Source organism: Pituophis catenifer, unplaced genomic scaffold (assembly GCF_029215685.1).
Source record: "Pituophis catenifer annectens isolate HBS135680 unplaced genomic scaffold, rPitCat1.0.hap2 SCAF_4, whole genome shotgun sequence".
NCBI lineage: Eukaryota > Metazoa > Chordata > Lepidosauria > Squamata > Colubridae > Pituophis > Pituophis catenifer.
In genome coordinates this window covers 89141140-89155742 of record NW_027256884.1, presented here as the reverse complement: position 1 = coordinate 89155742, position 14603 = coordinate 89141140, and the positions used below count along the sequence as shown (strand labels likewise).

General features: G+C 35.6%; 1 protein-coding gene across 1 annotated transcript in view; it reads right to left on the bottom strand.

The window, feature by feature from the left end:
• Positions 1-11095, bottom strand: part of CADM2 (cell adhesion molecule 2) — a 354125-nt gene extending 343030 nt beyond the window's left edge. Inside the window, exon 1 of the mRNA XM_070943704.1 lies at positions 10399-11095. Coding sequence (XP_070799805.1) covers positions 10399-10459 — 61 coding nt within the window. The 5' untranslated portion in view covers positions 10460-11095. The remainder of the gene's footprint in view (positions 1-10398) is intronic.
• Between the last annotated feature and the right edge of the window lie 3508 nt (positions 11096-14603).

The window sequence follows — 14603 nt, the reverse complement described above, 5'->3', positions numbered from 1 at the left end:
TATATGGTCTCTGCTTGAACAGTGGGTTAAACTAGAACACCTCCAAGGTCCCTTCCAATTCTGTTATTCTCTAATCTTGTATACTGAAAATTGATAGGTTTTTTATTTATTTTTATTTAGTTTTTAATATTATTTTATTGTTACATTTCAATTCCACTTTGTGTTTTAGTTTAAGTTTAGTTTAAGTACATAATGGTCTTTTTTATTTTATCTCTATCATTGCAATCTTGAGACCTATTTCAAGCCAACAATTATGTAACTGACCCAAAGCTATTTCATAAGCTACATTTTAAGTAGAAACATTTTAAAAAATGCCTAGTTGTGTGTTCAGGTTTGTTTTACAAAGAAATGTTATTCAGGACTGTGAATGTATGGTTTCAAAAATTACATTTTCATACAATAAGATTATCAAACAAGTTGAAGACACTCTGAATGATTTTTTAAATTAAAATCATAGTAATGCATTTATCTTTATGGATGAACCATGACTGTATATGTACACTGAGAAACATACACACAGCAGGAGTTTTTCGAATCTACTCATGAACTGAAGAGGAAAAGATTTTCAGTTTAAATTTTATTTAGAAAATGACTATCCTCTTTATCATTTTGAAGAAAGATTTATAACTACAAAAAAAGGTGAATTAATGAAAAACAGTATCTTTTTAACAAACATTTTAACAAAGTTTCACAAAATTTGAAATACATGCAATATTTACTACCTTGTACAATTTAAACTGTACCAATATGCAAAGCTTTAAAAAAAAGGTGCAAAAAGGTTTCAGAATCTACTTAGCTATCTCTGCATGTCTTTGCAACTATTTGCATAATGTAATTAAGGAGTAATAATAAATTTAGATATTCAGATAGATTATAAACACGTGCACACACACAAAATCACCTATTTATTTGTTTTATAACCATCCTAATAAAAATATAATATGGAATATAATATTAATAATGTCTGTCACATATTTTCTCTCTTTTTCTTCATTGAAACAATGGAATAAATATGAGGCAAGTAAGAATAAGGGGATTTATACATTATGTTTTACAATATCTTTGCACAGAAATAATGTATTGGTAAAATATTGAAATATATCTTACAGTATGCAACACTTTAGTCCAGTTCAAGTCCTGAAAGACCATTTGATACTAAACTACACACATTCAGAAGCAAGTATTCCCCAAATACCTTTTCCCAAAAAAGTTATTTGGGTTAATAGCTATTCTGTTACAAACTGTATCCAATTGTGTCCATCCACCAGTGAAATTACTACTTTGGGCAAATATATCTTCCTCCTTCTTGTTGCCCACTCTACCCCACAATTGCTCTGTAGAGTTGAGGATTAACAGAATCAGATGGCTGTGTAGAAAATATGAAAGAAAAGAAGAAAAAAAATCCACTTGTATAACACTAGATGTCACCCTATAAAACAATCAATATTCAAGACATGTTTTGATTTTAAAAAACAAAACAAAACTTTGTTGCGCCCATGTCTATAATCTAGTTTTCCTTTATCTATAATACAGAAACCATATTCACCCCAATGAAAAATGAGATTGAATTTAATACTAGGTTCCTCCCATAGAAGAATATTTACAATGATATCAATACCTACTGTATATTATAGATCTGTTTAGACATTGTAATTACAACCACAGATTAAGATCCTGATCAATGTCCTGCTTTTCCACTGGATTAATCAGTTCTGAAATTTCTCCATGTCCTCTGATAAATGTATGCATATGACTAATATTATTTGTATATGCATATATATATTCTATATTCTATTCTACTGAGCTGGAGCTACAAAAAAACCTTGGCTACGTAGTGAAAACCTGGCTAGAAGAAAAACATATATATATATATATATATATATATATATATATATATATATATATATATATATATATATATATATATATATATATATTTGTTTATGTAAGTTTTCACGGGTATGTATGTGTGTATAGTTAATATTTCGGGTTTCTTCCCGTGTAATTGTGGATATATCCCTAAAAGGGTAGAAGTGCAAAAAGTTAGTGCAAAATGACTACTGGCATAAGCCTGATGATGGCAGATGGGATTCTGCCGAAACGTCGCTTCTACCCTTTTAGGGATATATCCACAATTACACGGGAAGAAACCCGAAATATTAACTATACACACACACACACACACACACACACACACACACACACACACACACACACATATATATATATATATATATATATATATATATATATATATATATATGAATATGGATTATATCACATGTCAAAAAAGGAGTGGAATCAGCATAAAAAGCATTAAATGTATTAATGACTACTAATTAAAATTGTTTATTAAAAAGTGTTCCATTTATAAATTAGTCAATCATATATTGTCTGTCTGTATCAACTCTTGTCTCACATTTAGTCTATTCATAAACATGTAAACACAGTGAACGTTACACAAATATCTCTTCTCTGTTTAAAAAGAAACAGGAAGGAAAAAAGGGAAGGGAAGGTGGTAAGAAAAAGAAGTGGTTTTAGTGGGAAGGGAAAAGAAAGGAGAAAGAAAACTTTTGCAGTGGAACAGATAACTGGACAGAGAAGTGGAGAACATATTTAGATATTACAGAATGGATTAAATTCACAAGATGCTTATATTTCACTGCTTATTTTTATCATAATATTTTTATTAGTTAATCAGAATATAAAATACAAAAGAGAATGAAATAATGGGAAACGAGAGAGGGAAGAAAGGAAAGGAGAAAGTGTGGGGTAGAAAGGAAACAAGGAAGAAAGGGCATTGACTTCCAACTCTTTTTAGCACAGTAAAATATAATAACATTGTAACATCAACTTTTTACTTTTATAGCAACTACTATTTTTCATGTTAATTTTTAATGGACTGCACACAGTTGTTTCTAACCATTTATTTCTCTTGCCCATATTTTTTTAAAACAGTTTCTTATTCCTATCAGTGTAATATAAATTCTGCAAGACCCAAATGTTTAAGTCACAGACAATGATTTGGAAAAAATACAGGCGTTCTTCTATGAGTAATAATGGCAAGTTGTTATCATAGGGATATTGAAGGGCATAGGCTTCAGGGATAACACAGTTGCAAATATAGATATGAATATGTCCGGTGTTGTTTATATACTATGGACATAGACCAGACAGATTCCATAAAGTCTGTTAAGTTATTAAGTTCAAGTCTCCATAAAGCTTGCTGGGTTATATTTTAACCTAGGATAGGCTTGAAATACATGACATTATTATTTTCACTGTTGGAAACCATATTGTGATTTTTATACTATTTAAATTTCCAACCTACACCAGTGTGTTTTACTTAAAATCTTAAGAGTATAAAAAGTTTGCAAAACATCCCAAAACTTGTTTTTAAAGTTACAAAGAATGATTAGTGCATTACATTTCCTAGAAATGAAGTTTGGGCAGATGGTAAAATGGACCTATGTTTCTTGAGTTTATCAGTTGATATGGCCAATTACCTTGCAAATATTTTCTGATCTCTAAAAATTTAGTTCTGAAAAATAAAGAATTACATAATTTCATGGAAATAAGTGATTGCAATTCTTTTGAGCTAATAAAATAACTTATGAATGTCTTATGTATATTTCAACTTCAATTAGCACTGGATTTGTCTATAACACTAAGATAAAATCTGAGAACCTTCTGTTTAAATATCAAATTCTGTAGTTTTTTTCATTATAAAACAATTCATATTAGATCACCTGGTCATATACACATTCTCTGGCATCTCAAGTTCAAGCCTGGCCTGAAAAAACAAATAAAGAACACATCCTTCCCATATTGTATAATTGGTTCACAGCTTTTCTACAGTGGGAACAACATCCTGAACCAGGTTTAAAGTACTCACAAATGGTATATATTAAGTTTCCATCAAGAAATCATGAACTGGCCATATAAATACATGAACATATTTTTATTGAGTTTGTCTCAATGTAGGGAACATAAAAAACATAGCAAGATCACAGTAAGATGTACAGTTTACTGTAGATTAAGCCATCAGACTAGAAACTGTGAGACTGACTTCCAGAACTTTGGGACAGTCACTCTCTCAGTCTCAGGCAGTGAGGTCTATTTGTCCTCATGGTGTTGCTGGATATTGCCCATCAGGGTGATACTGTGCTGAATACAGACCAAACTGATGTTAGGCCCAGGAGGCAAGTCAGTCGGTCATGTTTTTTTGTTGCAACCTATGGATCTACACCCATGTCCATTAAAATTGAGACATGACTCAGATGCTGCAAGATGGCGTTTGTTGATCTGAAAAGCAGATACTCCTCCTGCTGGGAAAAACATTAGGAAGAGGAAGAGGAAGAGGAAGAGGAAGAGGAAGAGGAAGAGGAAGAGGAAGAGGAAGAGGAAGGATGAGGAGGAGGAGGAGGAGGAGGAGGAGGAGGAGGAGGAGGAGGAGGGGAGGAGGAGGAGGAGGAGAAGACTCCTCTCTCTCAGTCCCCTGAAGAAGACAATGACAAACCACTTCTGAAAATCCTTGCCAAGAATACCTCAGAGACTTGTCCAGCAATTGCCAGGAGCCAAAAAAACCCCAACCCCTCCCCCCCATTTGAAGGCAATCACAGTAGCCTACACACAAAAGTTAACCCAATGATATAATTACTGCAACTGAAATCTTTCATGATACATTTGAGAAACTGTAGGCTAAGCCTTGATGGATATAGTGGAATAAATAGATAATCTTTAAGAAGGAATACAGGAACAATTAAAGAAAGTAAGAGAAATTAAGTATTGAAAAAGGAAAAGGCATGAAAAAGAAACTCACATAACCATTTTGAATATGCTTAATATAAGAAAAGGCAAAGGGAAATTGTCAAGCTTTCAATATTATCATATCCCACAATAATGAAGTAGAATTTCTATAATCGTTGTATTTTCTTTTCATTCGGTGAAAAATATGAAAAAAATAATCAAAAATTCAACTCTTAAAAAAACAAAACAAAAAGGCTTTGCCATTTTTACTACACAAAATCATAAACAAAATAAGTCAAATACTCTGATATTCAAAACAATGTCATGTTTGTGTGTGAGAGAGTATGTATGTACCATTGTGCAAAATGTAAGAAAGTGAATCATTAAAAAAATTGTAGTTTTGAAGAATAATTAAAATTCATGACTAGAAATTATTTCATGAGGACATTTAATTAAGACTGAAAGTAGAAAAATATACTAACTGGTCCATGCTGATAAAAAAAAAAAGGTTTAAGTAAACAAATATCAAACAGTCTAACTTCAAGCTACTTTTGTTGATATGTTGTATTCCCTTCTTTTCTATTTAAAGCAAAAAGAAATATTTTAATTGTATTTCAGTGTGTGCGTGTATGTGTTACACATGTGTGTGTGTATGTGTGTGTGTGTGTGTCTGTATATATATATATATATATATATATATATATATATATATATATATATATATGTATGTATATCTATATGTATATGATTAACATTAAATAGAAAGAAAAACAACATGATAGAAAGAAAAACACACAAACCACAAAAGAGAGATTTTTAAATCCCCGTCTGGACTGATGGGGTAGTATATTTTAATTTTTTAAAAAAACTTGTTTATTCTTTTGTGTATATTTGTTGTTTTTACCAGTCACTTGGTCGATTGTCGTTGTGAACCGCCCTGAGTCCTCGGAGATAGGATGGGATACAAATTTTATAAATAAATAAATAAATACTCATGTATATTTCACAATAAGTAATTCTACATTATGCTTCTTATACACATATGGCAACAATAATAGTTTATATTATTTTATTAGTACCATTGTACTGTATGAAATATATACATTAATTCACCAAATCTCTGCTATTTACACTACTGAAATTATCATCTACATTGGTTAGGCTTATTTCTAAGATATTTGTTTCAATGTATTAGTATACATGTTTTTTTTATCCTCCTGCATATGTATTTCACAAAATATGATCATTTTTGTCATGTTCTGAAGCTAATGCCTGACTTTAAAAAAATATTGGTGTTTAAGTTTGTTAATAAATAGAAGAATTAATATTTATCTGGAATATAATATTTTTAATACATGGAATGCATAAATACACAAATGTGACATTTTAAATAATTTTAAGCCACTAGTTATATTCAAATTATACATTAGAAAATGATAAAATATATAATCACACTTCTTGCTAAGCAGATACATCTTATGTCCTGAAATCAGAACAGCCTGGTGTTAAAGTTTGTCATCTTAAGTGTATGGGTGCATAAAGTTTGGGAAAGTCTTCTTAACTTGATCGGTCTCATGTAAGTATTGAGAGATATTATAAATAGTACATGAGTACTATTGAGTACATATCATTTTGTAGTTTTGTACCACAACATTATTTCTAGCATACATTTAAGCAAAATTGTTGTCTTATCTTTTACCAGCTAAAAATACCCAACATTCTAATGTATAGACTTGTGAGCACATGTTTTGAAAGAGTAATAAAATATTAGTTAGTCATCTACTGACAATCATTTACCGATATTAGTTGTATCAGAATATACTTTTCTTATAGATTAGCAATCTTTTGATGAGATTTTTATTTCAGTAAGACTATAATTGATCTTTAAAGTATTTATTCTGTGTTACTGAAATTCCAATTAACTATTTTTTTTAAAAAAATAATACAGTATTTTCTATTTTCAGAAAGGTATAGCAGCTTAAATCACTGGATGCTATTTGCATTATCTCACAGCAGGGGGCTATAGCAGCTACAGTTCTGGGCCAATTCTTACACCTCTATATACTTGAACTACAGAAAAATGTTTATTGCTACAATCTTCATACCATGTATGCAACACACGTTTTGAATATATATTATTTTATTTATGATTAGTTTTAACCCACGCTTTTAACTGGTTTTTGTAGGACTGATAAAATGTTAAGCAATTCCACGTGTTTAGCTTCTAAAAATTTCCAGATAAATGTAATATAATGAAGAATGTTAATGAATAAATTTATAGCTATATAATGGTTTATATAAGATTTGTAGGTTAGGCTATTAATATTAACTGGGAGCACTTTTACTATATTCAGTAGCAAGATAACTTGAATTTATATTTAAATCTAGGAGAAAAGAATGTCTAGCCTCATGAAGTAAAATCTTGAATTTATCTTTTCACTTCTCATTAATACCTTTCTATACTTATTTTGTACAAAGATTGCTTACTTCTTAAAAGGCAGAGTCAATCTCCATACAACCTGATGATCTATTATCTCCTTAAAATATTCTGGATTTTTGCAGTTGGCCTTCTGGTTAAGACAGGTTATTACAACAAAACCATATTCCTGTACAAATTATATTTATTATCAAGTCTCAATTTAGATAAAAATAGATTTCATCTGTCCATTTTTCTTTCCTTATTTTCTTAAATCAAATTAAGATTTGATTAACAACTCCATTGCAATTAATACAACTACACCATATAAGGAATTAGGTACCAGATGTTTTACATTTCAAAAGATTTGTATTGTCCACAATAAAAAGTGAAGTTTTTTCTAAGTATTGACTGAAAATCTTGATTTTCAATTTATTATTGTAGTTTCATTGGTTTATCTACAAATTAGATAAGAAGTGTGGGTAGGGAATGTCTATGTGCATTAAAGGAGACAAAAGTTGAGAAAAGATTAAATTGGATGAACTAAGTTTTTCCAAGCAAGTTTATTAATATTATATAATAATATTAATGACTAACGGCCAAAATAAACCCATGTAGAATTATTAACATAAATAAGAAATCAATATGTGTTTAAACCATATAACTATTAAGAATAACATTCTTATGTTATAAATACTTCATATGACTTCTTATCGTTTCATTTCTGCCATATGAAGAGACAACAGGCTTCTGTATATTGGAAGAATTCAGTCATTTAATGTTTAATTATAAGAAATGAATCAGGCAAAGTGTTCTACAGAGCACCTTCTCAGTTAGACCTGCAAGGGTAACTGTTTGAACTCTTATTTTCATCAAGGACTGCTTAAAAACTGACAAATGTAAACCAAACAGAACACCCCACTTTTTACAATATAGGGCAAATACCAGGTACGTGATGTAAAAAGAAATAGATTGTGCTTTATCTGACTGGAAAAGACCAGCATGATTACCTTCATAACAGCAACAGCAAAAAGCTACCTCTTGCATGGCATTTTTCTTTTACCTGATGCTGCCTGCAGTGGTGCATTTTTTTCCTTCCTGGCACAATCACTGAACTGCTGTGTTTAAAAAAAAATACACGTATCTGGACAGGCAGACACAATTTTACACTATTAGTTTACTCTAAAATACAGTGTGCATGGAATGCAGCTGACTCCATATCCTAAAATATATCAAGTTTTTTCTTCATCAGAAGCAACCATGATTACACTGATGAAAAAAAAAATCAATAAAGAGAGTTTCCCCCTCCTTTTGCAGCAAAGAGAATTGACAGTTCACATGGAAATGTAACAAGAGAGGCAACCCCCTACATGTGCCACCTGCCAGATTCCTCAATAAATAATCCCATAGAGCAGCACAACAGCAGCTCCTTGTATTGTGACATTCCCAGCAGTTCCCAGAGATTAGTAAGAAAAGCAAATAGCCATATAAAATCATCTCTATTCCCAAACACATTCTACCTCTTTTCGGCACTGCCTTTATATCTCAAAAAATAAACCTGGGAGTTTATGCAGATTCCCAAATCCAGCAGATTTAGACTCACTTAAAAGATTACTTCTGCTTTGGGGATATAGGGAGCAAAGGCTTCTAACTGCTTTCTCTGGAGACTTTATATCATACTATGGCAATTACATGGAGGCATGGAATACCAAAAAGAAGAATCAACCAACTTTACACTACCATTCCTTGCAAAGAGACGATACCGTGTGTCTACATGGTACCACAAGGTCACAACTGTTTCTTAATTAGAGAGTATAGAGAGATTGAGACACATTTTTGGACTCAGACAACATGATGGTGGGAAGAGGGGCAAATGCCAACCATCCTGAAGAAAACATGGAGAAGTTGCTGGTGCTCGCTGACCTCATTTGAAGCCTCCAGAAGCAAACTAGATGGTTGTTAACACTCAAGGATGCTTCATCCTGACACATTTGGATTTCTAACTGTTACATTCTCCCGTTGCCTGTGGGAGGGAAGGAGAAACAGGCACCAAAAGGACCCTCCAACCACATACTCAAACACTGCAGCCATAAAGACACACACACACACACACACACATCCATTATCCTTATTGCACATTCCAGCACCACAGCCACATTCTCGAAGGAACAAGGATCAACGGAATCCTTCCCTGGATTCCTTAATAGACATTACTGTTCACCACTTACCACAATTTTACATAGGTAAAAGAGATAGTGCTGGAAGCTTGAAATAAGCTGCCGCGCTTTCTACTTCTTATTTAACAGCCACGTATTTTCAGATTCATTCATTTACATAAGCGAAATACCTTACATGTTTCTTCCATTGTAATTTCTGCATTTCACTTATTGGGTCAATATCAGTGTCAAGGAAACATAAATTAGGAAAAAAACCCGGAACAAATAATGCAAAAACAAAGAACTGAGGGTAACAAGGGGCTTCGAGAATGCACTACTGTATATATTATAGGTTATGGCGGGAGGAGAAGGAGATCCAATATTTCACTTTGCTCATCTTTAAGACAAGCCACACTTCTATAGTCTTATTGTCTGTGCCCTCCTTCCCCCCTCCCATTTTGAGCTTTTATCCTCCTGGGATGATGTTGCAGTGCACACGTTTTTCACCTCACTGCATTCCCCTTCTCACTTTCCTAGACCTATTTGATGGGGTGAAAAAGAGTGGCAAAAGGGGAAGGTTGCAAGGAGTTGAAAGGGAGAATGAGAGCCTCCAAAGGGAGGGAGGGAGGGAGGGCACAAGGGAGAGACTATTAAGGGCGGGCAGGAAAGAATTAATGTTTGTGCAGCACTTTAAGGACGGAAAGGGCTACCCAAGTGGGGCTTCGGTCGAAGACAACCCCGGAGGGTGAAGGGATGAAAGAAAGAGGAAAAAAGGAAGAGAGAGAGAGAAAACCAGGAGAAGGCAAAGGAACCTCACGGCTAAAGATGCCAGGCATGTGGAAGAGGGAGACGTGGGGGTGGAGGGGAAGAGCAGAGAAGCAAGAGACGAAGACAAATGAGGAACAGGTTGAGGGCAAAGCTCCAGGGGGGGAGAGGAAATAAGGTCAACGGAGGAATCCTTATGAAGCAGCTGTGGCCTCTTCAGCCCTACCGATTCCCCACCACCTTCGGACGCACATCATATCCCTAAGTTGGAAGAGAGCGGGGGCCAATGAGGGGGACGGGCGGGGGTGGTACCTTGTATAAGGATCCCGCAGAGGCTGTATAAGCGCAAGACGACGCTCGGTTTCAGCCGCATCCTGGAGGTTTCCCTCCGGCTGGCTGGACGTGAAAGCAAGAGAATCCCGCGGCGGCTGCGGCTGCTGCTGCTTCTGCTGCTGCTACCCACCGCAGCTTCCTCCTCTTCTTCTTCCTCCTCTTCTCACCGGGCTCGTCGTTCCCTCGGCAAAAACCGCCGCCGCCGCAGTGTCTCCCTCAACCTATCCAACGGATAACCACGAGAGCCAGGCTTGCGCGGGTGTGCAGCGGGGAAGAAGTGCTGTCGGTTGGCTTTCCTCTTCCCATCAATTCGTCCTCCAGCCCTGTCCTTTTTTTTTTTTTTTCCCGGATGGGCACAATTGCACCCCCACACACACCCAGAGAGAGAGAGAGAGAGAGAGACGCACACCTCCTTTCTTTCGCGGAGCCGTCTATCCGTTCCTTGCAATGTGACAAGAGCTGCTTTTTCCTCTTCGCCGGTCAATCCGACTAACGAGATGGGGTGGCGGCAATTGCCCTGGTCTTCCTTGCAGCTTCGCACGCGCTCGCTCGCTCTCTCTCACCTCGGCTCGCAGGGAGAGTGCTCCGCTACCCAAGCCGCTTTTCCAGCTCGAGACACAAGGGCAATCTCAGCGCGCGCACCTCCTCCTCCTCCTCTCTCTCTCCCTCCCCCTCCCCCCTCCTTTCTCTTCCAAGTCGCCACCCCCTTCCAAACCACGCTTTCCTTTCTGAATAGCCACACCTCTAGATTGCCAAGACCACGCCTCTCCCAGGGATTTTGATATATTTCCCCCTCTCTGCCCGCCCCCGTTCGCATAGCCATGCTCTCCTTGACAACCGCCCCTTTTCATGCTTAGTACGTGACAGACAGTAGCACCTATCCAATAAAAAGGACACAGTCTGTACATTCTGCCTGTTAAAGGAAAGCAATCAGAATAAGAATAAAAGAATAAGAATAAAACGAGGAGCAAGAGGAGGAGGAGGATCTTAAATGTTTGAAGGAGACTTATTGCTGAGAGGTACCAGCTTCTCTGCCTCTACTCCGGACTGGCAAGTACTTAAGCCAATTAAAATTACAACTAGACATTACTTACAAGCCAATGGAAGAACAGACAAAAGAATAAAAAGGTGGGGAAGATCGGAAGTAGTACAGACGCTGTGCAAAGGTAATTCTGAAAGTGGCTGGCTTTTCCTCCCCCATTTATTTATTCATTCATTATTAACTTGACAGGTTGGGAACGAAGCAAGTGCCCAGCGGCCTGAAACAGCGCCCGTTTGAGAGCTATTGAGAAGCAGAGAGGGAACAAGCGAGCGAGTCTGGGAAAATGGGTCACTGCGCAGGCAGCCGCGCAACTGAAACTAAAACGCACGATTTGCTATGTATGTAGTCTAAGAAACGGGGATGGGAAGATTATCGAACAATGATTGAGGGAGAAGAATGCATGAGGAAGGAGGCAGTGACAGGTGACCTAAAATAATAGGCGCATGTGGAATAATCATTGAAAGAAGAAAATTCAAGTAAGTTTCATGAAAAAAAGTTTAGGATTTAAATTAAGCTGCTTTTTCACATCTCAGTTGTGTTCATTTTTTTCTTTTCAGATCAAGGACATATCCACATAGCCACTATCACTACAGTGCAATATCACAACCGTACCTGTTCCTGCATGATGTGACTGCATGACTCCACCTGCACCCTGTGGTTTGCCCATTTCTAAGAAATCCTAGTCTAGTGGCTCATTGTGCCTTTTGACATAGAAAAATTGGGCTTTCAGTCACCATGCAGCACACTGGGCCAACTGAAGATATAACCTAGTATTAGGAAACTCCCTTTTCATCTGCATTTCAGCTACAGACCCATCCACTTATTCAGCATTTGCCCACTTGAGAATCGGACCATTCTGGTCTGGCCCAGCAACTGTAACTCCTTGTTCATCAAATGCATTTTCTGCCATCATATTCTAAATTGTCAATGGATGACAATTTAATTCCCAAAACTTGTGGCAAAAGGCTACTGGTCATCATAAGTCTAGATAAACTCTAGCTAAGCATTTAAAGGTACTTTGGGTAAGCTGTGACCAATAATCTGTTATGCATGCTTTTTTCCATTTTTAGCTGTGGCAGTTTATTTGTGTGAGACTTTATACCTAAGAACTTATATTTGGAGTTACAATGCTTTTATAGCTTTAAGCCTCTTTGGGGAAGTACAAACCAATAAAATTAAAGTGTGGGAAGAACTATAAGTGTCCATTGAACACAATTTCATTGTGTAATTCCTAGAAGTCAGCAACTATGGTGTTTTTTATCTGCCAATGTACTGGACAGTTTTCTGGTTGATCATTTATGAAAACTACCATTAGTGAACCAGACTTTTCTGCACTCTGATTTTCTTCATATATTTCCACCTCATTTGCCCCTATGATTCAGTTACTCTATAGCTGCATGATCCAATGTTCATATTCAAGTCCAATGTGAGGCAATGGCTAGTGCAGTGATAATCCCAGCAAAGTGCTGCTGTGGAATTATATAGTGGAAAAACCAAACCATTATTCTCCTAGGCTTTGGGACAAAGCCAAAGTCCAGAAGAAATTCCAATCTAAGCTTCAAAACACTGATATGTTTGACTATATAGCATAAATGAAGGGCTAGAGGCTTTCCACACTTGGTAAGAGAATAGAACAAAATCAAAGGTAATCAACTGGGTATAGTAGACCAAAATGGTAGGTCTGGAAAGGACCATACATCATATCCCATACAGAGTGGCTTCAAAGAGGTTGGGACACAGCATCCATGGCCACTGCAGTTGTTTCTAGAGTTTGCTTCCATGAAAGCAATAATCAATTTCTGCTGACCTTTCCAACATCTCCCAGAGATGTTGTGAAAGATTCTTCTTAGTGAAAGATTCTTCTCAGAATACAGAAGTTGGTGGTGAGACAATTTTAAACAACATCCCATTAGATGGGGCAGAGGATTGCCTGATATACACTATCCTGATGCTACAAAGCATAGCACTGGAATATATTGCTTTTTAGTTTTATGTTACATTAATACACATGTGACCAGTTAGATGTGTAGCAGTCCCAGATGTATCTATGGATGAACTCAATATACAAGCAGTCACAATTGTAATCTGGTGCACGCGGAGGGAGTGTGCAGAAGCGATGGGCAGCCACTGTTGTCAAGTGCTGAGCAAATTTGTGACTATAAGTGATTGAATCAATGGCATAACCCACTTAAGGCTGCATTATCAGAAGATGGATATGTTTGAGAAAATGTTGTTTTGGTCCTGATTGGTCATGAAACATGTGGAAGGGGAATATAATAGCAAATGCAATCCCTGGCATGCTAAGATGTATGACTATCAGAAGAGGAACACTAAACTTACATACTTTGAATAGGCCATGTCAACTGTTCAAAGTGGCAGAAAGTTGAAATCAGAAATTTCTATCCTAACCAGCACTAGAATGCATGGCTGAATTAATTGCTGCAAAATAGTTTATGATATTATGATCTTACACAATAGTCACAATGTTACATTATAGTGAAGTTCAGAGGCATCCACAGCAAACAACAAATTTCAGCAAAATTACAAAATATATTCTGATGCTACCATGATAAATTCATACAAATTCATGTAACTATGTAATTTACATACAAACAGGGCAAAGTTGGTGTCATAATGCTGCAATGCACATTTTTAAAAATTTGTTCCCTTGCTTTTTCCCAATGGATTGCATGGTGATCATTGCAACATAGAGCTTTTTAGAGTTACACAAGCCAGGATATTTATAAACATTGCAAATAAGATTAATACTAGATTTCTAGTACTAATTTCCTTTTACCAAGTAGTGTTCATCTTAGGAAATAATAAAATATAAAGCCAAAGAAAAGGAATGTAACAAAAAGGTAAATTAAATAAAGAGTTATTGCATCAATTATTGCATGATTGACCTCATAAACAATCAAAGAAGCATGTTTTCCATTAAATTAACAACAGTATAGGAAACTATGTGAATGTTTTAAAAAAAATATGCAAACCCCAATTAATTATATTCACATGTAGGGAATAATCAGTCTAGACCAGAATATAGAATATATTTTTGTTTTTGGTATCCTGAGCCAATATACAGAACCCCTTTGTCATCATGGCATACTAGCATACATTTCCTTGTTTATTCATAAATGAC